At 38.3% G+C, this 25,035-nt stretch overlaps 1 protein-coding gene across 5 annotated transcripts in view; it reads right to left on the bottom strand.

Moving 5' to 3' along the window:
- The window catches only part of LOC109433516 (calbindin-32), a 268,476-nt gene that overhangs the window by 21,581 nt on the left and 221,860 nt on the right, over window positions 1–25,035 (bottom strand). For 4 of the 5 annotated variants that reach the window (XM_062856383.1, XM_062856382.1, XM_062856381.1 and 1 more), the window contains one exon: window positions 23,239–23,259. The exons of the other annotated variant lie outside the window; for it this stretch is intronic. In XM_062856383.1, coding sequence (XP_062712367.1) covers window positions 23,239–23,259 — 21 coding nt within the window. The remainder of the gene's footprint in view (window positions 1–23,238; window positions 23,260–25,035) is intronic. 5 annotated transcript variants of the gene reach the window in all.

Here is a 25,035-nt window from a genome sequence, read left to right as displayed (position 1 = left end):
CGAGTTTAGCATTGGCGCGCGCGCGCGAGCAGTTTGTTTGGAAAGCTTTCCCAATTAGGAGGAGTGCAGCAGGACAACGCGCTTACAGTCAAAAGCAAACGACGATGTCGACGACGACGACGGAGATGAAATGATACGGCAAATGAAATCACAATAAATGCAAACTGCTGGCAGCAGGCTAGGGACTATGGAATTTGCGATACAAATGGTTATGTGAGGGGAAACATTGAAGCAAGTTCCGGTGCAAGCTTTTGTTTTAACGAAACAAGAAGCGGAAGCTGCTGGACTGTTGAAATGTGGGAAGAAATTGGGAAAATAGGGTGTACTAAATGGAGTAAAAAAATCAAACATGCTGTATTTGGTAAACATACACTACCCGTCTTAACCCTTTGAAGCCGGATTTTTTTTCAAGCGTTATTATGGAGTTTTTTCTACGCATTTCTGTAGTTTTGGTGCTCAACAGCATGAAAAAGGTAGAATATTCCGCAGAATATTTTTACCGGACATCCCAGGTCATCCAAACTGTTCTTGAGTTTAGATCCTAAAGTTTACAGGTGAAACGATAACTTCTCTCACAATTACAATGCTACGATTTGTAATCTGTCATGCCCAGTAAGTTTTCTGAAAGTTCAATAGAAAGTATAAGATCAGTCGGAATATCGTAGGCCATCCAGAATGTTCCTGAGTTCAGATCCTAAAGTCTACGGGTGTAACGGTAACTTCTATCATTAAAAAAAAGCTTCAATTTGTAATCAATCAAGATCAGTCGGGTTATCCTAGGTCATCCAAGCTGTTCTTGAGTTTAGATCCTAAAGTCTACGGGTGTAACGGTAACTTCTTTCAGTATACAAAGCTACGATTTGTAATCTATCATGTCCAGTAAGTCTTCTGAAAGTTCAATAGGCAGTATCAGATCAGTCGGGACGGGATATCCTAGGTCATCCAAACTGCTCTTGAGTTTGGATCCTAAAGTCTATGGTGTAACGATAACTTCTTCCAGTATACAAAGCTACGATTTGTAATCTATCATGCCTAGTAAGTGTTCTGAAAGTTCAATGGACATCACAAGATCAGCTGGGGTCATTCAAATTTTTCTTGTGCTTAATATCTAAGTGTGTTCCAGAAGTTATGGTCTCCGGAGTAGTGTTGTTGATCTGGAATATCTCAAAACTATTTTGGAATTACTTATGATATGGCAGGGGGATTGCAGAGTATAGTTTAATGTTCATTGTGAGAATAAGGAGTAGGAGTCAATAGTGTCAAGAGCTTAAGTTCAGGATGTTTGAATGATTTTCAATGTCCCAGAGGTACATAATAATGTATAGTGTACCTCAGGTTGGTCCAGTCAGAGCAATTGCCTAAAGATCTGAACTGCAATGTAGGTTGGCTAACCTGGAATATTGCCATAGTATAAAGAGACGAATCAGCCAAGGGCTGAAAGTCTCTTAAATAAAGACAAATCAATCAATCAATCCCATAGTATCTCTAAATAAGTTTTGAGATTTCAAGAGCTTCACGGATCTCAGCAGAATATGTCATGCTATTATTTGTGGCGAAAACACAAGGTTTTTCTTGTAGATTTGAAAGACTTTATTTTAGAACAGTTTGCACGACCCTGAATGTCCCAAAGGTTAATAATAATCAAGTAGCCTTCTGATTGGTCCAGTAATCACAGATAAATATACAACGTTACTCAGTATTGTAGATATGGCAGTTGATACGAATGTAGACCTGATGTTCTGAACTACAAGGCGGTTTGGCTGACCTGAAATATCCCTATATTGTCTCTAAATGACATTTGAGATTTCCAGAGCTTCAGGGATCCCATCAGATCATGCTATATCATTATTTATGGCGAAAACACATAAAGTTATTCTTGTAGGTATGAAGGACTGCATTATAGAACAGTTTGGACGACACTGAATGTCCCAAAGGGTTTTTATAAACTGGTAGACTTCTTATTGCTCCAGTAACCGCGGTAGATTATGCAGCGTTACTGAGCTTAACAGATATAGCTACTGTTACGAGTGTAGACCTGAAGTTCTGAACTCCAAGATAGTTTGGCTGACCTAGAACATCCCTATAGTGTCTCTAAGTGACATTTGAGGTGTCAAGAGCTTCACGGATCCCAGCAGATTATGCAATACTATTATTTATAATGAAAACACATGAAGTTATTCTTGTAGATTTAAAGGATTTCATCATAAAACAGTTTGGGCGACCCTGAATGTCCCAAAGAGTTATAAACAAGCTAGTAGACTTCAGGTTGCTCCAGTAACCACGGTTGATTATGCAGCGTTACTCAGTATAACAGATATGGCTACTGTTACGAGTGTAGACCTGAAGTTCTGAACTCCAAGGTAGTTTGGCTGACCTAGAACATCCCTATAGTGTCTTCAAATGTCATTGTAAATGTCAAGAGCTTCACGGATCCCAGACGGTTATGCAATGCTATTTTTTGTGGCGAAAATACATAAAATTATTCTTGTAGATTCGAAGGACTTCACTATAGGACAGTTTGGAACACCTTGAACATCCCAAAATATAAAACACATTTTGATATTCTTGACAAAGGCGAAATGAATGCATATAAACGTAACCCCCATCCAAATTCAGCTTATAGAACAACTGGTACGTCAATTATTTCGTTTTTCCAAATTTCATGGTATTCAGGATGTTCTAGGTTATCAATGAAGGCCTAAAAACACATATTCCGATTTTTCCCAAATAGAGGATTCAATTTGCAACAACTTTGCCGAAGACAGTATTCTTTTTTATCGAATGGATGAATTTATACAGCCATTTCTATGTTAGAGTCATATATGACACCTCCGGCTCCAAAGGGTTAAGGCGAAACTGGAAGCATTTCCTCATTTTTTTTGGTTTTTGATTTTTTATAAAATAACGAAGTAACATTTTCAAAATCGGTTTTCGTACACATGTAGAGTATGGATCAAGGTGTATCCTGATTTTTTTCCAGGTGGAAAATGTTTTTCGTTTTTGCAAAAACCATTTTTTTGTGAAATTTTGTTTGAAAATGCTTTCCTGCAAAAACGAAAAACATTTTCCACCTGGAAAAAAAAATGGGAGATACCTTGATCCATTCTCTACATGTGTACGAAAACCGATTTTAAAAATGTTGCTTCGTTATTGTATAAAAAATCAAAAACCAAAAAGTGAGGAAATGGATCCAGTTTCGCCTTAAGTACGGACTTACTTGAAAAAGTATTGCAAAACTCAGTTGAATATTGCATCACCTAGAAAAGTTTAGCATAACCTCAAATCAACTTTCGCGCCATATATAACATTTCAGTGTAGGAATTAATTTGTTTTTTTCTGGATATTTTTCTAAAAAACTTCATGGAATTTCACGATAGTCCGCCATACAACACTTTTTTGTAGGTCTTGTCATTTTTGAGTTACATCGATTTGAAAAAAATTAGGCCCTCTTCAAATGTTACTCTTGAAAAATTTCGAAAAACAAAATATGCAAAGTTGCTTAGAAAGACCTATTATTTATGCCCACAAAGTTTCGTTCGATTCTGAGAGGGTGCTGATATCCGTTGGTCGAGTTGGCGCGAAATTCGTCATATGTGCTGCTATATTTCAAAATGCTGAAAATATACAGAGGTACAGTGGCAAGCAGTTTGATTCGCAATTCTACCGCTAGAGCATGGAAAAATAAGCATGTTCAATAAGTTCTATCTCGTGATCCTGAAGAGATAGAAAACACAAGTCTTCGGTAAAGTTGTTTGGAAGGTCATGGGCATCATAATAACAAGCAGTTTGGTTCGCAATTTTGCCGCTAGGTGACGCTAGTGAGTATGGAAAATGAGCATTGTAAACTAGTTCTAGCTCGTGATCCTGATGAGATAGAAAGTTCAAGTAATTCAGGTCTAAGCCATTTTAATCCGAGTGATACAGGTCTGATTCACTTCATATTTAAGTGATTCTGGTTTGATTCACTTCATATTCAAGAGATTCAGGTCTGATTAACTTCATGTGAGTCAGGTCTGATTCACTTGATTTTCAAGTGATTCAGATTCCATTCACTTCATAATCAAGTCATTCAGGTCTGATTCACTTCATATTCAATAGATTCAGGTTTGATTCACTTGATATTCAAGTGATTCAGGTACGATTCACTTCATGTTCAAGTGCCTCAGGGCTCATTCACTTCATAATCAAGTAATTCATGTCTGAGTCTTTTTAATCCAACTAATTCAGGACTGATTCGCTTCGTATTCAAGTGATTCAGGTCTGATTCACCTCATAATTAAGTGATTCAGATCTGATTCAAGTGATTAAGATTTCATTTACTTGATATCTAAGTGATTCAGGTCAAATTCACTTGATATTAAAGTGCTTCAGGTCAGGTTCACTTTATAATCAAGGGATTCATGTCTGATTGACTTGATATTCAAGTGTTTCACGTCTGTTTCACTTCATGTTCAAGTGATTCAGGGCTCATTCATTCCACATTCATTTCATCAAGGTCTTAGTGATAGCGGTTTAGGTCTGATTTACTTGATATTCAAATGATTCAGGTCCGATTCATTTTAAAATCAAGTGATTCAGGTCTGATTGACTTAAACCTTCTTTGGCATTTGGGTCATTTCTGACCCAAACCGTACACTACGTCAGCGAGCTACTGTCAACGTAATGCAAAAGGAAGGTTAATGTTCAAGTGATTCAAGGCTCATTCACTTCACATTCATTTCATTGAGATTTGAATCATTTCAATCCGAGTGATTCAGATTTGATTCACTTCATATTCGAAAGTGAATTAAGGTCTGATTCACTTAATACACAAGTGATTCAGGTCTGATTGACTTCATGTTCAAGTGATTCAAGGATCGTTCACTTCATATTCAAGTGATTCATGCCTGAGTCATTTCAATCCAAGTGATTCAGGTCTGATTCACTTCATAAACTACTTGTCATTATGATGTTCATGACCTTCCGAAAAACTTTGTCGAAGACTTGAGCTTTCTATCTACCCAAGCAACACACATGTTATAATAGAGTTACGACAGCGCAAGTTTTGGTTGTATAGAAGTTTATTTTCCGTAATTCTAGCATTGTGTTGAAATAACGTAAAATAAACTTCTATACAACCAAAACTTGCGCTGGCGTAACTTTTATATAACATGTCTGTTACTTGGGTAATCAGGATAACGAAATAGAACTAGTTAAATATATTCTAAGTTTTCACTGTCAAGTGGTGAGTTTTTAGTCAGCTTGAGGATCTCCAAGAATAGGTCATCGGATTTACTAACGTAATTGGTTGTCTCTAAAAGATTAATGCAATACAGAAAATGTTTAAGGGGCTTCTATATTCCCCTGAACAGCTCTGAAGACCATTTAGATGCCTTGAAACACTCACTAGCGTCCCCTAGCAGCAAAATTACGAACCAAACCGCTTGTCATTATGATGTCCAAGACCTTCTTTAAAACTTTGCCAAAGGCTTGAACTTTCTATCTCATCACTAGGGATGCCAGGTGAAATTTCCAAATGTCTTCTCAAGGCACGCTAAAATGGCTTCACATGTCTTCACATCGGGTGTTTAGTATAAAATTAATGTTAAAAGTGAAAAGTTTATAGGGGAAATTGCCTATTCTCGGCCGTTTTGTTCTCTTCGTCTTTGGGGGTTTTTTGAAACCTTTTGAACTCAGATTTGGTCTCTAATCCTTCCCCACTAAGCTGAATTATGTGGCCAACTTTCAGGCAATTTGGCTGACAAAAACCTCCCATGACGAAGAGAACAAACCTGCCGAAAATACCCATTGTCACCCTGTTATGTTCTCACTAAGCTTTCTTACATCCTCGGAGATCCTCCAGGAAGCCTTCGGCAATTCTTACAGAAGTTCCTTGAGATTTTTTCCGGAAGTTTATTGGGAGTTCCTCCAGAATCTCATCGGGAATCCCTTCATGAATTCCTTGAAAAGTTTGTCGGGAAATCCTCCTGTAGATCCTCGGTAATTCCTCCAAGAGTTCCTCGGGATTTCCTCTATAAGTTTGACAAAAAATCCTTCAGAAGTTTCCCGAGCTTCCGAGAGTTTCTTTCAGGAGCTCCTCGGCATTTTTTCCAGAAGCTCCTCGGAAAACCCTCCAAGAATTCCTTGGGAATTCTTCCACGGATTCCTTGGAAATTCCTACAGGAGTTTCTCGCAAATTCCTCCAGGACTTCATCGGGAATTCCTTTGGGAGATCGTCAGGAATTCCTGCAGGAATTCCTCAGAAATTCTTCCAGAAGTTTCGGGAATTCCTGCAGCAGAACCTCGGGAGTTCCTCCAGGAAATTCTCGTAAATTCCTCCACGACTTGCTCGAGAATTACTCCAGGAGAGCACTCCTTCAGTTGATCATCGAAAAACTCTACAGGAGTTTCTCGGAAATTCCCTCAGGAGATCCATGGGGATCCTTCAGGAAATCGATGAGAATTTCTTAAAAGATCCTTAAAAATTCCTCCAGGAGTACTTTAAGAATTCATCCAAGGATCCTCAGGATTTTTTTCAAGAGATCTTCCGGAATTTCTACAGGTGATCATCGGTAAATTTCTTCCAGAAGTTCTCCGGGAATCCTTGCAGGAGTTTCGGGAATTCCTGCAGGAGAACCTCGTCATTTATTCCAGGAAATACTCGTAAATTCCTTCAGGAGTTGCTCGAGAATTACTGCAGGAGTTCCTCGGGAAATCATTCCGGAGCTCCCCAGTAATTCTTCCGGGTGTTTCACGAGAATTACTTCAGTTGATCATCGAGAACCCCTACTGGAGTTTCTCAGAAATCCCCTCATGAGATTTCCCCCGACGAGATTTAATTAAAAGACCCTCAACAATTCCTCCAGGAGTTCTTTAAGAATTCCAGGAATCCCCGGGAATTCCTCCATAAGTTCATCGAGAATTATTTCAGGCATTCCTTAAAAAGTGTCTCGGGAAAATCTCCATGAATTCCTTGGGAATTCCTCGGGAATTACATGTTTCTCAAGAATCCCTCCAAGAATTCCACGAGAAGTTTTTCATAGTTTCTCGATGTTCTTTTCGGGTTTCCTGGGAATTCTCAACGATTTCCTGGAGCTATTAATAGGTATATCCAAATAAATTTCTGATAAACTCCTGAAGCATTTCCCGAGAATCTTCTGGAAGAATTCCCAAGAAAATGCTAGAAGGATTCTCGAAGAGAAATTCCCGAGGAACTCTGGAAGAGTTCCCGAGTAACTCTAAAAAACTCCTGGAAAAAATCCGATGAACTTCAGAAGGAATTCCCGAGGAACTCCTAGAAGAATTCCGAGTAATACGAGGCACAATTTTCCAAGAAATTTTCTAGCAACTCCTATGGGAATTCTAGAGGATCTCACAGAGGAATACTCAAGGAATTCCTGAGTAACTCCTGAAAAAAAATGTTGGTAAACTCCTGGAGGAATTTCCAAGGAACTTCCGGGGAAAATTCCGACGAAATCATGTAGAATTTCCCGAGAAACTTCTGGAAGAATTTTCGAGGAACTTCTAAAGTAATTTCCGAGGAACTCCCGGAGAAATTACGTTGGAACTCCAGAATGAATTCCCGAGGAACTCCTAGCGGAATTCGTGAAGAATTTCTGGTGGAATTCCTGAGGAACTTCTGGGAGAATTTCCGAGGAACTCTTAGAGGAGAGGAATTCCCGAGGAACTCCTTGAAGGAATGCTCGAGGAACTTCTGGAGGAATTCCCGAGGAACTCTAGAATGGACTCCCGAGAAACTCCTGGAGGAAATTCCGAGGAACTCCTAAATGAATTCCCGAGACACTCCTGGTGGAATTCCTGAGAAACTTCTGGGAGAATTTCTGAGGAACTCTTGGAGGATTAACTGAGGAACCCTTAAAGACATTCCTGGGGAACTTGTAGAGGAATTTTCAAGAAGCTCCAGAGAAATTCCCGAGGAACTCCTTTAGAAAATTCTCGAGGTATTTTTAAAGGTACATATATATTCTCTGGGAGCTACTGGAGGGATTCACGAGGATCGCCTGGAAGAATTTTCGAGGGACTGTCGAGGAACTCTTGGAGGAATTTCAATGGGAATTTCCGGCGAACTCCTAAAACTCCTAAATAAATTCACGAGGGAATTCTGAAGGAATTCCCGAGAAACTACCGGAGAAATTCCCTTGGATCTCATGGATGAATTCCCGAGGAACTACGGCAGGAATTTCCGAGAAAAGATTTCTCGAGGAAATCATGGAAGAATTCCCGAACAACTCCTGGAGGAATTCCCGAGGAACTACTCGTGGAATTCCCGAGGAAATCCTAAAGGAATTCTCGAGGAACACCTAATTCTCGAGGAACTCCAGGATGAATTCCCGAGGAACTCCGGTAGGACTTTCCAAGGCTCTCCTGAAAGAAAAAATCTGCAAACTTCTGGAGGAATTCCCGAGGAACTGGAAGAATTCCTGAGGTACTCCAGGGGGATTATCCGAGGAACACCTGGAAGAATTCCTGGGAGTTCTTCTGAGAAACTTTTGAAGGAATTCCTGATGAAATCCTGAAGAAATTCCCGTGGAACTGAGATTCTCGAGGGACTACTGGAGAATTCTTAACAGGCTTGTACAAATTTTCGGACAAGTCTGCGGAAAATTCTGGATGAAGCTCTGTTTAAAATTCAAACGAAGTTCTGGGGAGAATTTCCGAAAAAAAACCTTGGTAAAATTCTAGAAACAACCTCTGGAGATTTTTGAAAAATTAGAGACTTCCAAGTTGAATTCCCGGAGGAATTTTGTTGATGGAAATTTTATTTTCTATAAACAATTGCAGATGAAAAATTAATTCAATAGCTCAGCGGTTCATATTTCGTGAAAGGAGACTGGGCAAAAATGTATGGAGTCTGGGCCCGGAATGTACACCAATGACCCATATCTCTTTCGAAAGGTCTAATTGAGACAAGAAAATGTAGCTATAGGGTCAAAAATATTCATCATGGGAGAAAAAAGTTATTTGGCATTTTTTGGGACGGATTTCAGTTGTTTTTGTTGTAATTTTTTGCATTTTTTTTCACAAGCAACCAATCTCAAATAACCCAAATGTCTCATCTGTCAGCGTTATACTCAATAATAAGTCATTCTATTACAAAAAGATGATAATAATGATTTCAGGGACAGGCCAATGCACATAAAAGGTTGGGGTTTCTGCAAGTTTTTAAGAAAAAATGGAGGGTCGCGTAGTGTATAAATCTAGGTATTAATATAATATTAATATAGTATAATGAAGCTTATGACCGTGTTATGCGTACTTTTATGCAGGTAAGTTACACTGCATACAATGCAGCAAAAGTGCCTTGTGCGTGCAAAAGTGGAGGCAATTCACGTGCATTGGCGGGACAACAATAACGCCATAAGACTTGAAGCTACATCTTATGTGATGTACGGTGTACCTTATTGCGACGTAACATAGCACCTTATGCTACCTAATAATTCGAAAAAAAAAACAATTATTGTCATCTCAGTGTCGAACTAATTACCTTTGGATTATCGAGCCCCACTTTACGTGCGTGTTCACCAGACTATCTGGAGATAAATCCGACTAAGCGTGATTTCCCGCACTGTTTCCACTACCTCTCTCTGGCTAGCGTCATCCATTGTTGATTATCAGAGCCACAACACAAAACTAATGAGTTTATAACCATAACGATGACTATTCACTGTTTTGTAGTTATCTGGCACTGCATGGACAGTCCAACAGCACCTCTTCCAATATTTTCACATATTAAATCGCATTATGTCAACGTAGCTTATGCGAGTTTTTATGCACCCTTTAACGAGTTTATTTTTTCATTCATGCGATTTCATTCGTACACCAATGCGAGTTAAACTGGCATAATATGACAAGTTCCAAGAGAAGTCGTATAATCATCGTGGTATGCAATTAAACGAATTCATTTGATACGTTGCGAGTTCGTTCGCACACTTTTGCGAATAATAAAAAATATAAAAGTTGATTTGTTTTCTTATGCGACTTTTCCCGATAAATCACAATAAGTACAAAAATAACATCACGCGATGAAATTATTCCTCCGTCGTACATTTATGCGATAGAAGTTAAAAATAGTACTCTTTTCGATGTACTACATGCATCCTTATGAGACTCCTGGTTGTCTGGGGTTCATTCTCTTCGCAAGAAGCGGGTAAGCTAGGTAATTCTTTAACCCTTTAGGACGCGTGCTGTTGTAATAAGTACAACACTGCCAAAAAACCTCGCTTGTCATAATATACAGAGCGGGTGCGATGCAGTTTTAAGCTCGAACAGGCGCGCGTCCTGAAAAGTTAGGCAGAGTAGTATGAGGTAGCTGTGCGCGAAGTGCCAGTATAGAGAACCCCATTTTCTTCCTGACTAGCATGGCGGGAGAGGATGTATCATGATTGATGAAGGCCATACAAAATAGGGATGAGTAGATTGCAGAAAAATGGAGGTGGCTGCGCAGCCGACAGGAGAGGTGCTACCAGGCGGCGTTCGTATGGCCGGTTGTTATCCCGGATAGTGAAGGGCAGTAATACCTGCCAGCTTGGAAGAGCAGGTATCGAAGATAGAAGGGAGCAGAGGCTTGCGACCATGTGTAGGCCCTCAGCGACCACAGATTGGAGCGGGTAAGGGAGAGAACGCTTTCTGGACCTCGTGGACAGGCATAAGAAGAAAAGAATGAAGAATGAGGAACATGAGCTAAGCCAAGAAGCAGTATAAAAGCAAATACCAAGGGCAAGAAAGAAGACACCCTCGTCAACCAGATAGACGAGTCTAAGCACTCAAAGATTTTGAAGGCGATGATAAGCAATGCCAAGCTCACGGATTCTGAAGCCGCCGTACTCGAAAAAAAAAATATCCTCGAGCTAAAGCACGACAAAACCTGCAAAGGCGCCGCCTACAACTGCTCATCAACACGGATGAATCTTTATCTATCTATATATATAAAAATGAGTTTGAAGATTCTTTGAGGCAACAAAACTCACGAACGGCTGAACCGATCGGGATGACTCTTGCATGGTTTGTTTCGTATTCGTGGTGGCTGTGTTTATATGTACAAAAAGTTACGTAAATCAACTAGAAAAGTAAGAAAATTGTTAAAGTACTGATTTTTCATGAGCTGGGAAGGAAAGCAACACGATCGAAATAAAACCAATCTAGACTGCTTTGATGTTATGAGCTCAATAGTTGTCAAACCACCACAGCTTGGCAAGACAACGTTTGCCGGGACAGCTAGTAGTAAATAATCGACTCCTTTCCGGCTAAAGGCATTTCAGTATCGACATTAACCAGTGCGAAACCTAGCATGTTCAGAGCCTTTAGCAGAGTCTGACCAAGCAGGTTCGTGAAACGGCGTCCTCTTTCCACGGTTCAGACATTGAAGTCACCCGGTATTTGCCCTATCAGCTCAGGAGTCATACAGTCCAGTATCTGAGTTAACTGTTCCAACACCTACTCCTGGACGGGATATTTTCCCGTTGTTCATATCGCCGACCCAGTTGCAGTTATCGGTAGCTATTCGGTATGGGTGGCCCGTTATGATGGCGATATCCATCTCCCACTCAGAGACTGTCAGAATCAACGGTCTGCGACTGGCAATGGTCTGCGTCACAGTAGTTCAGGTTTGTACTGTGACTTAAGTGGCTTAAGCTGGGTTATCAACAAAGGCTCTTTTGAAGGCCTGGACCGCTGTACATGCTGTTCGCGTATTTCCCTTCCTTTAACAAATGAAGCACTTGGGATGATTTGTCTTGCCTTGCACCTAATGGCATTCGTCTCCACATCGCCTACAGAGCTTGATATTGTGCTTCTCGATATCACAAATAATCGCCAGTTTATTCAAACACACAGCTATCTCTGAAGCCCCAGCTTCTTGTTCTCTCCAGTCTTAGCCAATCCTAGCTAGAATCGAAAGCTTCTATCTTTAAACTCCATTATTTTTTCTAGTTCCCTTGAAATCACCACTTCCTCCTCAGAACCACCAGCATGTTTCTAGAGCCCTCGGTAGTTTTCCAGTTTTTTTTAAGTTCCTGGAGGTTTTTCTCGACTTCTCTAGGATTCATCTGCTTCTTCCCAGAATCTTCAACTTCCTACTCTACTATGAGGTTTTTGCTCAATTCGTCAGCTTATTTCACTAACTCTTTGCTTTTTACTAGCATCTTGCCCCATGAATCGCCAGCTTTTACTTGAATCCCGTTTTATTTTTTGAAATAGCTCTAGGTGTTCCTCTCGATATCCGAATATTCTTTAATCTATTATATGTTTATTGAATTCACTTACTATTTCCAAGGTTACAATGTTTTTGTTGAGATCAAACATTCCAAGTAACCGAGCTTCTTATTGAAAGCATTGTCGTCTACCTAGAGTCACAATATTTCTGGTATCCTCACGGTACAGCAATGAATATTATTCATAGAACCTTGTGCATCACATACATTATTAAAACACCTTGATTTTTAAGTTTCACTTGACTCAAAGTGTTTTTTTTATTCTTCCCTTATATGTTGATGTTTCACTGTGCTTCAACATTGCAATCTTCACATTGCATAAGTACATGCTCAAGAGAAGGTTTTTTAGGTATAATACTTTGGGTTATACTTCTCCCACTAATAATATTAATACCTAGATTAATACACTACACGCCCTTCATTTTTTCCTAAAAAACCACAACTTTTTCTTAGAAACCATAGCTTTTTCTATGCATTGGTCTGTCCCTGAAATGATTATCATCTTCTTATAATAGAATGACTTATCATTGAGTATAACACTGACAGATGAGACATTTGGTTTATTTGAGATTGGTTGCTTGTGAAAAATAATGCAAATAATTACAACAAAAACAACTAAAATCCGTCCCAAAAAATGTTAAATAACTTTTTTCTCCCATGATGAATATTTTTGACCCCATAGCAACTTTTTCTTGTCCCAATTAGACCTTTCGAAAGAGATATGGGTCATTGGTGTACATTCCGGGCCCAGATTCGCCCAATCTCCTTTAACTGTTTTGAGGAGATGCTAAATTTTTTGGGGGGTATAATTCAATATTCATCTGAGTGTTGCAATACTTTTTGAAGTGAGTCCGTACTTATGACGGGTAGTGTAAATTTAGAGTACTTCCAGCTCAACACACGAATCGCGTAGACGAGACCATTTTTAATTCTTTTATCTGAATTTTTTTTCCATGATATTTATTTTACAGTGTTCTCCACCTTTTTTTTTCAAAATAGCGTATGAAATCCTAACTTAAACGCTTTACAAGTTCTTTCCGAAACTTCTCTGAAAATTTCATTCGGAAATTATTTTTAAGATTTTACTAAATTTGTTTCAATCCTGAAGTTTTTCAAACCCTATCTGGGTCACCCTGCCGCCATATCACATGCGAATGAGTTCTACAAAAGTTGCACGCGTACGTGGCAGGATACTCGTGCATGCTGGTAAGACGGTAGCTACGGTTTCTGCGGAAACTATCGTAAAGTAAGTCAAACTTTCGCAAAAAAAAGTACGGATTGTTACCATAAGCAGCAACGTACCTACATACATATGTGCTGGTTGTTGAAACTGCTTGCAATGGGGTGGAAAATTGATACCAAGTACTAGAGCTAGAGCTGCTTGGAAAGTAAGTTTTTCGCAAGTGGAGGCAAACGATGCTGGTAGGATTCTTGAACTGAAGAGCACTAGTGCAATTTTGTTCGGAGTAAGATCACGACATGGAGTTAGTAATTTCCATCTGGTATACCATTCTAGGAAGTAATTTTGAGGTATCACTCGGTTAAATTGAGTTGAATTTGTCGTTCGAAGTGAATCTCAGTCTTGATCCAAGTCCGAGAATGACTTGATCCAATACTTTTAAGAATGAATTCATTTAAAAATAATAAACTATGTTTAAAACCGATGAGTATGAAGATTGTATCATATCAAAGATTGTAATAGTAAACTCCAAACAAAACTCTGAGACACATCAGCATATATACAAAAACTGCCATCTCTCAATGCCACTGCAACAATATTGTATGCTAAATAAATACCTTCTGAATAAGTTCAAGCACAAAAGATACACACTGGTATTGTTCCTGGCAAGACCCTGTACAGCGGTACCTATGCCACAGCGGAAGAGCACATCCTCCAGATTCAGGTCAAACGATAACCGACATTCACTGTCAACTAGAATGTCGTTCTACGTTTACAGTCTTCAGTTCTTTGGATACGTGGTGAAATACTCCGGTTGGTACGGAACTCCGGTAGGTACGGTCACACTGAGGAGGAGATACTTACATATTAAAGTACTTAGTGTATGGTTGCTATCCCGATTACATTTGCTGGGTTGGTTGGTTGATCAGGATTTGGAAATTATTGTTATTTGGTAACAGACACAGCAAAACAGGAAAAAATATCAGACCACCGGCTTTAGTGAGCAAACTTTGTGAGTTACCAATGTCTTAAATTGAAGCTGTAACCCTGTACTAAGTAGGAAAAATTAAGGAAGCGGACCAATAGACAGTTTTTTGAAACTGGCAAAAATAGAAGCACATCGATAGTTTTGGCCGCGACGTGTAGAATTAGCATAAGCTAAAATACACAATAATTAAAATTTAAAAAAAAACTGACAGAATTGACAATTTTTTATCACTTCAAAAACGCGAGGCAAACAATCATTGAAAAACAAAAGGTCAATGATTCGTTTGAACACTTAGTGATGCAGCAAGACACCTTAATATTGAATTTTATTTTCGCCAACCGCGTGTCTTTCTTATGGGGGTGGGTAAATTAGAATCACTCTGTCCAAAAAAGATGGAGGGGAAAAATCTACTTCGTCGTATGGGCTAATTATCGTCATATCAGACGGAAACTTATCAATAATCACTGATGTTTTACTTATCTTCGCCAATGATAAAAAAGATGAAAGCATGAAGATGTAGACTGTCAAAAACCAGGCACTATAGCACTGGAAATCTAATGAATCTCTCAAATTTTACTTTAAAATTTCACTCCACTTACGAGTTGTCGTTTCCCTCCCGATTTGCATAAGCCAAAGAAAACCGCACCAAACCAGCAGTTAGCGAAATGGTTTTTCATCACCGTTCTATTTTCAGTCCGCATGATTCACTGATTTATCTGATCATCAATTCACTCCCCACAAAAGGACTGTGGTACTCCCAACGCTGCAGAGAGCTGCAAAAGCTGCTCAATTGATAAAAAAAATAACATTTTATCATCGGTGAAATGTAAACACACTTTTTTTTCTTCGTCGTGCAAGCAAATGTGTGCGTGATTTTTATGCGTTTGCATGAATATTATTTCACAACTACAGATGAAGAATTCTACGGTGCCCAATGATGGCACGCTATCATCTGGTGGGTAAAATTATTGCATGTTTAAATTTGTAATAATATAGGTACAATTATTATAACTTCGAAAATTATTGCTTCTTAGTAGTAACAAAAGTTTAATTTACTTGGATTGCAAAGGGTTGGTTTGGCCGTTTTGAATACATAAGGGTTGTTTATAATAGTTGACCATCCTATGCACCATAGGGTTGTTGGACAAAAGGTCGAAGGTCAAAAGGTCGAAATTAAAAAGTAGGACAAAAGGTCGAAAAATAGAATGGAAAAAACGGTTCTATGACAAATGGTCGAAGGTCAAAAGGTCGAAGGCCAAAAGGTCGACGTTCAAAACGTCTAAGGGTCAAAAGGCCGAAATAAAAAAACAATAAGTAGGTCGCAATTATAATTATTATATTTTATTAAAGACACTTTACCAAATAAGTAGGCAATCGTGTCCAAGGTCGAAATGATCACGTTCCTACTTTACGTTAATAATCCAAAATCCTTTTTAACGCCTTTTTTCTTACTTTACGTTACCATTGCAACCTACTTATTTTTTTTTACCTTTTGACCCTTCGACCTTTTGTTGTACAACCAGAACAACGACAGTTCTTTGTGGTTACAATTCATGATTATATGCGTAATTCCCATTACTGTTTCCAAAATAATTTTGCCTTCTTTTTAACATATGATGTTCTTCCTAGCAATGCTAAATGAAAATTTGTGGCGTACTAACTAATGATAGAAATGTTAATACTATTTTACGTTCCTTAAAAAAGGTCGTTCATCACAGCAATTATTTTTAATTTTACTCTAGATATTTTCAAAGAGATCTACTTCAAAGATCTACTAAAATATCAAAAGATTTAGATACCAACATTCCGTTTTGTTTTTTTTTTTGGTTCAGTTTACTTATTATGTACACTGCGGTTTTGATACTTTATACGCAATGTTTCTATTTGTTTTGCTATTTATTTTTATTCCATCCAAACCATATTGATTATGAGTGACGGAATACGGAAAAAATATGGCGTACATCATCGCGCTGCTGCCACTTCAATGAATTTGAAATCCGCTTCTCGAAACTAACGATTCCTAGTTCTTTCAGTTGTATTACTAACTACAGCCTCCGAGTGTTAAATCTTTCAATCTACTTCTTTAATACATTTTTTCTTGTCATTTTTTTATTTCGACTTTTCGACCACGAACATACAGACCTTTTGTCCTAGTTATTTTTTTTCAATTTTGACCTTTCGACTTTTTGACCACTCGTATTTTAGGGTTCTACGACAAAAGGTTGAAGGTCAAAAGTCGAAGGTCATAAGGTCGACGACCAAAAGGTCGACGACCAAAAGGTCGAAAGGACAAATGGTCGAAGGGTCAAAAGGTCGAAGGGTCAAAAAGTCGAAAGGTCCGAAGGTCGAAATAAAAAAATACTTGAACAAATTGTCGAAAACACAAGTGGTCAAAAGGTCGTAATGAAAATATAACTAGGACAAAAGTTCAAAAAATCGATGGTTCAAAAGGTCGAAAGTTTGTAATTAAAAATAACTGGGACTAAATGTCGAAAGAAGAAGATTGAAAGGTCAGAAGCTGGAAGGCTGTAGTTAGTAATACAACTGAAAGAAGGATTCGTTAGGATCGAGAAGCGGGTTCAAAATTTATTCAAGTACATGCAGCGCGATGATGTATGCCATAATATACTTTGCACAACGTCACTCATAATCTGTTTGAATATTTGGATGGAATAAAAAAAAAGGTCAAAATGAATTGCAACATTACGTATAAAGTATCAAAAATGCAATGTCTATATAAATACATTGAACAAGAGGTCAAATTCAAAATAACCGTTGTGATAGTATAACTCAAAAGAACGACCTATTTTAAAAAAGGTTTCATTAGTTAAAATTAAAATTGTATCAGCCTTATTAGTAGGTATACTAAAAATAGTCAAAAACCATTAATAGTCGATAAAAAGACATTAAGATTCTTTTCGGTTGTTTTTTTTTCTATTCGACCATTCGACCTTTTGACCACTTGTCATTTCAACCTTTCGTCTTACTTATTTTAGGATTTCGACCTTTTGACCTTTCGACCTTTCGAGCCTTCGACCTTTTGACCGTCGACCTTTTGACTTTTGATCCTTTGTCTTTCGACCTTTTGTCCTACACCGTATTTTATACTTTTTGTCCTAGTTGATCTTTCGACCTTTTGACTCTTCGATGTTTTGACCCTTGGACCTTTTGACCTTCAACCTTTTGTCATAGAACCGCACCATAGTGTCCTCTTGAAGGTTTGACGGAAATTGAATTCATGTAGTACCGAGAACAGAGTTGGAGTAGACGGATAAAAAACTTCGAGGAATAAATATTTAATCTTATTATTTCAACAAAATTCTTATGTTTTTAAAACAAACTATTGCATTAGATGGAAGTTATTCTATGAATATGTGTTTTGATATTAAATAATACATCATTTAAGCACGGTGCAAGAAATCCCTCGACTATTATTCGTCGGTGCTTCGAATGAAGGGAATTGAATCAAAACCCTATTTGAACTATTTTTTAACGAAATTTTTTTCCGTCATTTTTGAATAATATTACAAGCGGAGGTGAACCAGCTACCGGCTGGAAGTCTCGATACACACAGCTAACGATTCTTGTATTATGAATATGCGTCGGGACCGATTAATATATTTGTGATGGACGTTGGAAGTTACGGAGCCACGTGTTCTACCTATCTTGAATGCGAAGGAACAGGAAGCGGAATTTCAATAGGTAGCGCATGCGATTACCAGGAGACATTACGTGGATGACTCAATAGCTCGACACGGAAGCAGAGCCGATGAAGGTTGTGCTGGAAGTTCAAGAGGTCCACGCTCGTAATGGATTTAAAATCTATAATTGTCTTTCAAACTGGGTTGGAGAAGCAACGCAGCAGCAACCAACGGTGATCAACCACAATGGAGAGAAGGAGGCAGATAGAGTTTTTGGTCTTCTCTGGCTGCCTGAGGAAGACCTTCTTGCACTTACCGCTGGCCTACGATTGGACGGAGTTACTCATACAAGGTGTATTACCCTACGGTGTGATATGAGCCTTCTTGACTCTTAGTGGTTTTTATTGCACATAACGGTGCAGGGGCGAATGATTATCCAGCATCAGTTGTCAAATACAACATGATCCCTAGTACTCGTTGAGTTGTATGGACAGATTCTTCGGCCACATTGGCGTGGTCACTGCACAGCATATATCATCAGTTTTTAGCATTTCGAGTAGGAGAGATCCTGGCCAAAACGGAAGCAATAGAATGGAGATGAGTCCCTACGCCACAACACCGATGAGGCCACCAAGTAGGGAATAAGTTCATTCACTGACGTCGAATCCCATTGGTTTCGAGGACCATGTTTCCTATATCTACCGGAAGCGGAATGGCTGAACAAATCGTCATTCGTAACGGACGAAGTGCTTCGGCAATGTTTGATTTTTAAAGAAAGTGTTGGTGGCTCCACAGAGGAAGCAGTTTATTTGAAAAAAATCTCCAAGTTAGAACGCCTTTTGATGGCGATTGCCTACGTACACCGCTTCATCACAAACTGTGGTCATCGGATTTAAGGCCAGGAAAAAATATTAAGTACCTACAGACGGCAGAGTTGCAAAAGGCGGAAAATAGTTTCTGGCGTATTGTACAGTTTGCAGCTTACCACGAAGAAATGGCGATTCTGTCACGGAGTAACGGAAAATCCAATAAACTCAATATCTCCTTCCATCGACGACCGGATATAAATGCGCATGGACAGACGTATAGGATCGGTTCCGTACTTAACCTCCGACTTAAAGTTCCCAATTATGTTACCTCAACGTCATCCACTGACTTTGCTACTTATTAACTGGTACCATCGTCGTTACCTGCACGCCACGCCAATCACGAGACGGTTCACAACGAAGTTCATCAACGCTTCCATGTGCTAAATCTTCGCAGCGTGGTTCGGCAAGTCTAAAAAAAACTGTCAAGTTTGCAAGCTAACTAAGGCAGTGTCCTTCAGTACCAAGGTAGATTATAAATATGAGTTAGAAGTCACTTTGAGGCCCCAAGCTCATGAACGGGTGAACCAATCAGCATGATTCTTTCACGGTTTGATTCGTATTCATGGTGGCTGTGTTTTGTGGGGGCTGTGGGAATAGTAACCAAAATCAAATAAAAAAGTAAAAAAGTACTGATTTTTATGAGCTGGGAAGAAAATCAAAACGATTGAAATGGAATCAATCTAGAGTGCGGGGCAGTAATGACCTCGAAAAATTGTGTTTTACGAGAACTTTTAGCTTTGTGAAAGACTAATCAAACGAGCACAAACGAGTACCAATGATGAACATATAATAGGTTGATAAATAGTCAAAATTTGAGAATTTGTGATGCACTCTATGAAAAGGTACAGCTTGTCGAACTTTCTTGTGAGAGAAAAAAAAGTTGCCTATTTCAGAGAGGTTGGCCACCTTTATGTCAATGTCGAACAATAACTTTCGGACCGAAGGTGGTGGCATATTAACAATACAAATCCAAGGAAAAAAAATAAAAAAAAAACCGAAAAAAAAGTGCAATTATCAAATTATAATATCCTACAAAGCGCAAAAAATAGCAACCAGAAATTTTCAGCAAATGCGCATGGATACAAAGGCAAACATTATGTCAATAATTTGGAGAGATAGCGGAACTTACGCATTCTCGGCAGTTTTGTTCTCTTCGTCATGAGGGGTTTTTTGAAACCTGTAGGCCTCAGAGTTGGCTTCAAATCCTTCCCAACCAAGCTAAGTTATATGCCCAAAGTGCAGGAAATTCGGCCCACAAAAACCCCCCACGACGAAGAGAATAAACCTGCCGATAATACCCATCGTCACCCTATGTAGTATAAGTAAGATAGTAAAGAAAATCACTAGAGGAATTCCTGAATAAATTCATGGAAGATTTTCCGAAAGCTTCTCTTGATAGATTTCTAAAGCAATCCATGAAATATTACCAAAAAAATAAAAAGAAATAAGAAATTCCCGAAAAATCTGTGGAAGGGTTTCAAATTTTCTGTTTGAAATCTCTAGTGGGGGAATTCTGAGGGAATGTCTGGAGAAATTCAGGGGGCAACACAATCCATGCAAAACTTCCGAAAAAAAATATCCCTGAAAGGTGTTTTGGGAAAATCCCCTGAAGGAATTTGTGAAGCAATCCCTGAGAATTTATGAAATAATATGTGCAGAATTCTACAGCAATTCTTTGTTTCGGGAGGAATTTCTAGTGGAATCTCCGAAGGAATTTCAGGCAAAATTGTTAAAAAAAATCCCTAAAAGGAATTTTTGCAGGGTTTTTTCGAAAATTTTCTGTGAACCTCTTTGATGAATTTAAGAAGGAATCTATTTTGGATCTTGCCAAGGAAACCTTGGAGAAATTTCCGAAGGAATATTCTTGAAAGCTTTCAGAAAAACCCTCGGTAGAATTTCTAAAGTATGCTTTATGTATTTCCAAGTAGGTATAATTTATGCACGTATTTTTGGAAATTTTTCTGTGAAAACCCCGGAAGAATTTAAGAAGGAATCTCTGAGGTACTTTGTTTAAAAACTTAACTTTGTAAAAAAAAATCTTAGGCGACAATGGCAATTGTTCCTACACATATTGAGGCACAAATACGGTTAAAATTACAATGGTTATTTTTTTATATTTTGAAGTGCACAAATACTTAACCCTAAAAGGGATACCTTCATGGCCTCAGTTTCGTCACCTCGCTGAGTGCGTTTCATCAAAGACGAGCTCTAAAAGGCGCCTGGGGTTCAATGGACCCCAGGTATCCCTTTTAGGGTAAATATCATATAGGTGATCCAATTATTTTCACGAAGACGCAATAAAAAATTACCAGTTTCTTAAAAAAGTTTCGAATAGAACACTCAGATCTTGTAGGTTTTGTTGTCTGGTGGATAGAGGAATGAATATTCAATGGTGAGCTCGTTCCATATTATTAAAAATTGTAAAGTATGATGTATTAAAATTAAAACAATATTTTTAAGTGTTGACTCAACAACTATTGAAAGATTTGTCAAGTCAAACGTCGGTACATGTTCTCAAATCAATTTTTGTTTTACATTTTCATTTATTCTGCCTATGTTAAAATGCAAAGATCCAAATAAAGATGCATTCTATCAAGCTTGTGACAGCAATGGAGATGATGAGGTGACTTTTGTTTCTAGTAGCAACAAAAATCCCTTTTATATTCATTCCTTTCACCGATGATCGCAAAAGTTTGCATTCTGAAAAACCATAACCATAAGTCTGATAAGATTCGACCCCGGTTTACGGTACCCAAGTTTATACCCAAGTTTAGCAGAGTGAAAATCACTTGTCTGGCCTCCCTCGATGAAATCTGCCTCGTCTGACCTTGATCTAAATTCGCAGCAGCAGTACAATCGATAAATCTCATTGGGCAGTTGTTCCAGCCGTTCTCGATATGAACGATGTCATCATCACAATGTTTGATTTCATATACCAACCCAGCGGACGTACCGCGAATAATGTACCTACTTAAGTAATTGCATCGATAATGTTGTTAATCAAGTGAACATAATCTCTAAATAAACATATCCTACGACAATAATTATGGCATGCACTGGGAAATTCTATTTCTACGTAAAACGGATGAACATGAACATTGAACAGTGGCTGCAGATATTAACATCGAATGGTGAAACACTACTGATTGCTAGGAAACTAATGGAGCATCATTAAATGCCCATTTATCGACACCGATTTGATGCATTTGATTTAATTTAGTTCAACGGAATTTATATGAGTGGGTGTGTCGGTGTAGTGGTGTTTGAATATGATGTGCTGGACGACGACAAATCAATCAATGCCTACTTTGATCATAGTATTACAATTCAATCAATAATCTCGCCAAAATAGAACTAACAGAGCCTACTATTGTGATAAAGCCCCACTCTGCTTAACATTTATTCAACGATTAGCATAAAATAAAAGCAATTCTCCAAAAGCACCTTCAACTGGTTGAAGGTGCAACTGAAGCACAAATAATACTCTGCTCGTGGGTAAAACTCAGCGCAACCATCATAATCGCCAACGGGAAGCGCGAAAAATGCAAATTTAAACGAAGGACGCAACTTTCGACGGAACAATTATACTGTTTAGTTTTTTCATGAACGAGAGAACTACAGGAACAGGGATGTTTACTCTTTTTCGCAAAATATATTGATCGGAAAAGGAAAAGGTTTCAATTGGGTTCTATGACCGGTATTACTTTACATTTATGTATGAAGCGCATATTACAAAACTAAACAAAATTGTGAGCTTACTCAAAAAAATATAAGCCAGAAAACAAAATAAGCAACACATTAGATCGCTAGCAATATTAAAAAAAAAATTGTGAATAAACCATTGAGTGATCTATTTTTTTTTTTTACAAACATTGATCGTGTGTAAAAATTTCATATTTCAAAAAAATTTTAAATTCAAAAATTTTTAAATTTCAAAAATTTTTAAATTTCAAAAATTTTTAAATTTCAGAAATTTTTAAATTTTAAATTTCAGAAATTTTTAAATTTCAAATTTCAGAAATTTGTAAATTTTAGAATTTTTTAATTTGAAGGAATTTTTAAATTTTAGAAAATTTTTAAATTTCAAAAATTTTTAAATTTCAGAATTTTCTGAATTTCAAAAATTTTTAAATTTCAGAAAAAGAGCAAACCATCCCTGCTATTCAAACGTTGTAACATGAAACAATTACAACCAGATGGCAGCGGGCAGAGGTACCGCCACTCTACGAGAGAACGATTATAATCAACGAGAACAAAACAGCGACAGCAAAAAACCAAACTAAAGCACTATTTCAAGGAGAAAGTACCGTTCGGTGAATTTGCCCTCCTTTCGGACAGGAGAAATACTCACTTCCTCGTCGATTCTGCCCTCCTGTGGCGGGTGGTGTCGTTTCAAAAGGCAGTTGTGTGGTGGGTGCAGTTTCACAGGTGCAGAATAGTTTGTTGATTTGTGGGATTGGTGTGTGTTTTTTTAAGGAACCATTGTTTATTCAAAACGCACAGTCAGATGCGTGGTGACGTTCATTCGGTATTGGAAACGGTGAGATGTGTTGGAAAATGGTGAGTTTACAGAGGAGTGCATTGGTGGAGGGATGCGAAGGGAAAAGCATAGATTTAGCTGTTTATTCAAGTGAAGGTTGTTGATTTATAATTTGTTGGTTAAATATAATACAGTTTCTTTTTAGCTGGAGGATTTTAAAGCAGCATTTTCGTCATCAGAACCATATTTCAAGCAACATATACTTAGGGAGGTCCGCAAAACCATCATAAAGCCAAAATAAATCTTAATTGGTTTTATGGTGGTTGTCAGAACCTCTCCAATGCTTATTGGATTTATAATTATTGCTTGAGTAGCCCCTTTTAAAATACGAGTTTCACGTTTATTTATCTAAATAGTCACATAATTCTACATTGAGTTCCCAGTTTGATAATTATGTGGGCGTAACTGCAGTGATCGATTTCTCATCGTCGATTTTCTCGATCTTGAATTAGCTCTGACCAATTTTTTTTTTCTGTTGTTGAATTATGCTTTCATCATTTTTCATTAGACTGCATTGATACCGTAATGTTAACAGAGATAACTGATATACGAACTCAATCACTACAGTTACGAGCATATGGTACTAAATGCGAGAGATACTATGACTCGCCTTCCAAATACCCAGACAGCTTTTAATTCCTTCATTCATGTGACGAAAGTGCGTATCCATAAAAATTAAATCTAAAGATTAAATTGATCTCACGAGAAGACTTGAGCTGTTTCACGCTTCACACAACACACAAGAGAACCCTCGCAAACGACACGACACTCAGCAGGCGTTGATCCGCCACACATACACGAAGTGCAGTGAGATAAAAGCAGAAGGCCCAGAAAAAGTAGCCCGGTTGGATATAGCGAAAGCCCACACTGAAAAAAAATTAAATCACAGAAAAAAGGAGTTTGATCGACAGAGTTGCCATGGAAAAAAGTAGGGAGGTAGGCAAATACTCGCTCGGAAAGTAAAAAATGTGGAAAAGAGTAAGAGAGTTCACAAGAGAAGGCACATACATGGATACTTCAAAAGAAAAATCCGGTACACATCAAGAGAGTATCACAGCCAGTAGTAGTAGAGTACAGTAAGTGCAGGCAGACAGTGGTGAAAAGTAGAACGCTGGATGCTGAGCCAGCCGACCGGAAGCCGGATGAGGAAGGGGGAAGAAGGCGGCCGGAACTTGTTAAGTATCAGCAAAGTGTGTGCGGTAACGGCGGTGATAGCGATAGGAAGAAGATACGTTCAAAGAGTGTGTGGATTTGAAATATGATGGTATGTTCGGTGGTTGGCGGGATTTTTGCTTTTCTTTGAGAGAGAATTGTACACATAGATATGTAGTAATCTTTATAGGATCAGTATGTTTGGGCAAGAATCAATGAGATTCCATAAAATGCTGGTGCCAAACGTTTAATCGTTTGTTCAATTACGTTAATTGAATGCTATTGGGATGGTTGAGCAGGCTTAACTTTTTCTATCAGAACTAGTTCTCGATTTATTTTCTTACACACAGTAGAATACTCCCTCCCGTAATTAAACGAAACCAGACGGAGAGCTTATTTTTCGTTAGATTTGGTATTGCTGTTCTGATTTCGCTCTTTACCGATATTCGGCGAAAT

This window comes from Aedes albopictus, chromosome 3, assembly GCF_035046485.1.
Source record: "Aedes albopictus strain Foshan chromosome 3, AalbF5, whole genome shotgun sequence".
Classification (NCBI taxonomy): Eukaryota; Metazoa; Arthropoda; class Insecta; order Diptera; family Culicidae; genus Aedes; species Aedes albopictus.
This window is presented reverse-complemented; position numbering and strand designations above follow the sequence as displayed.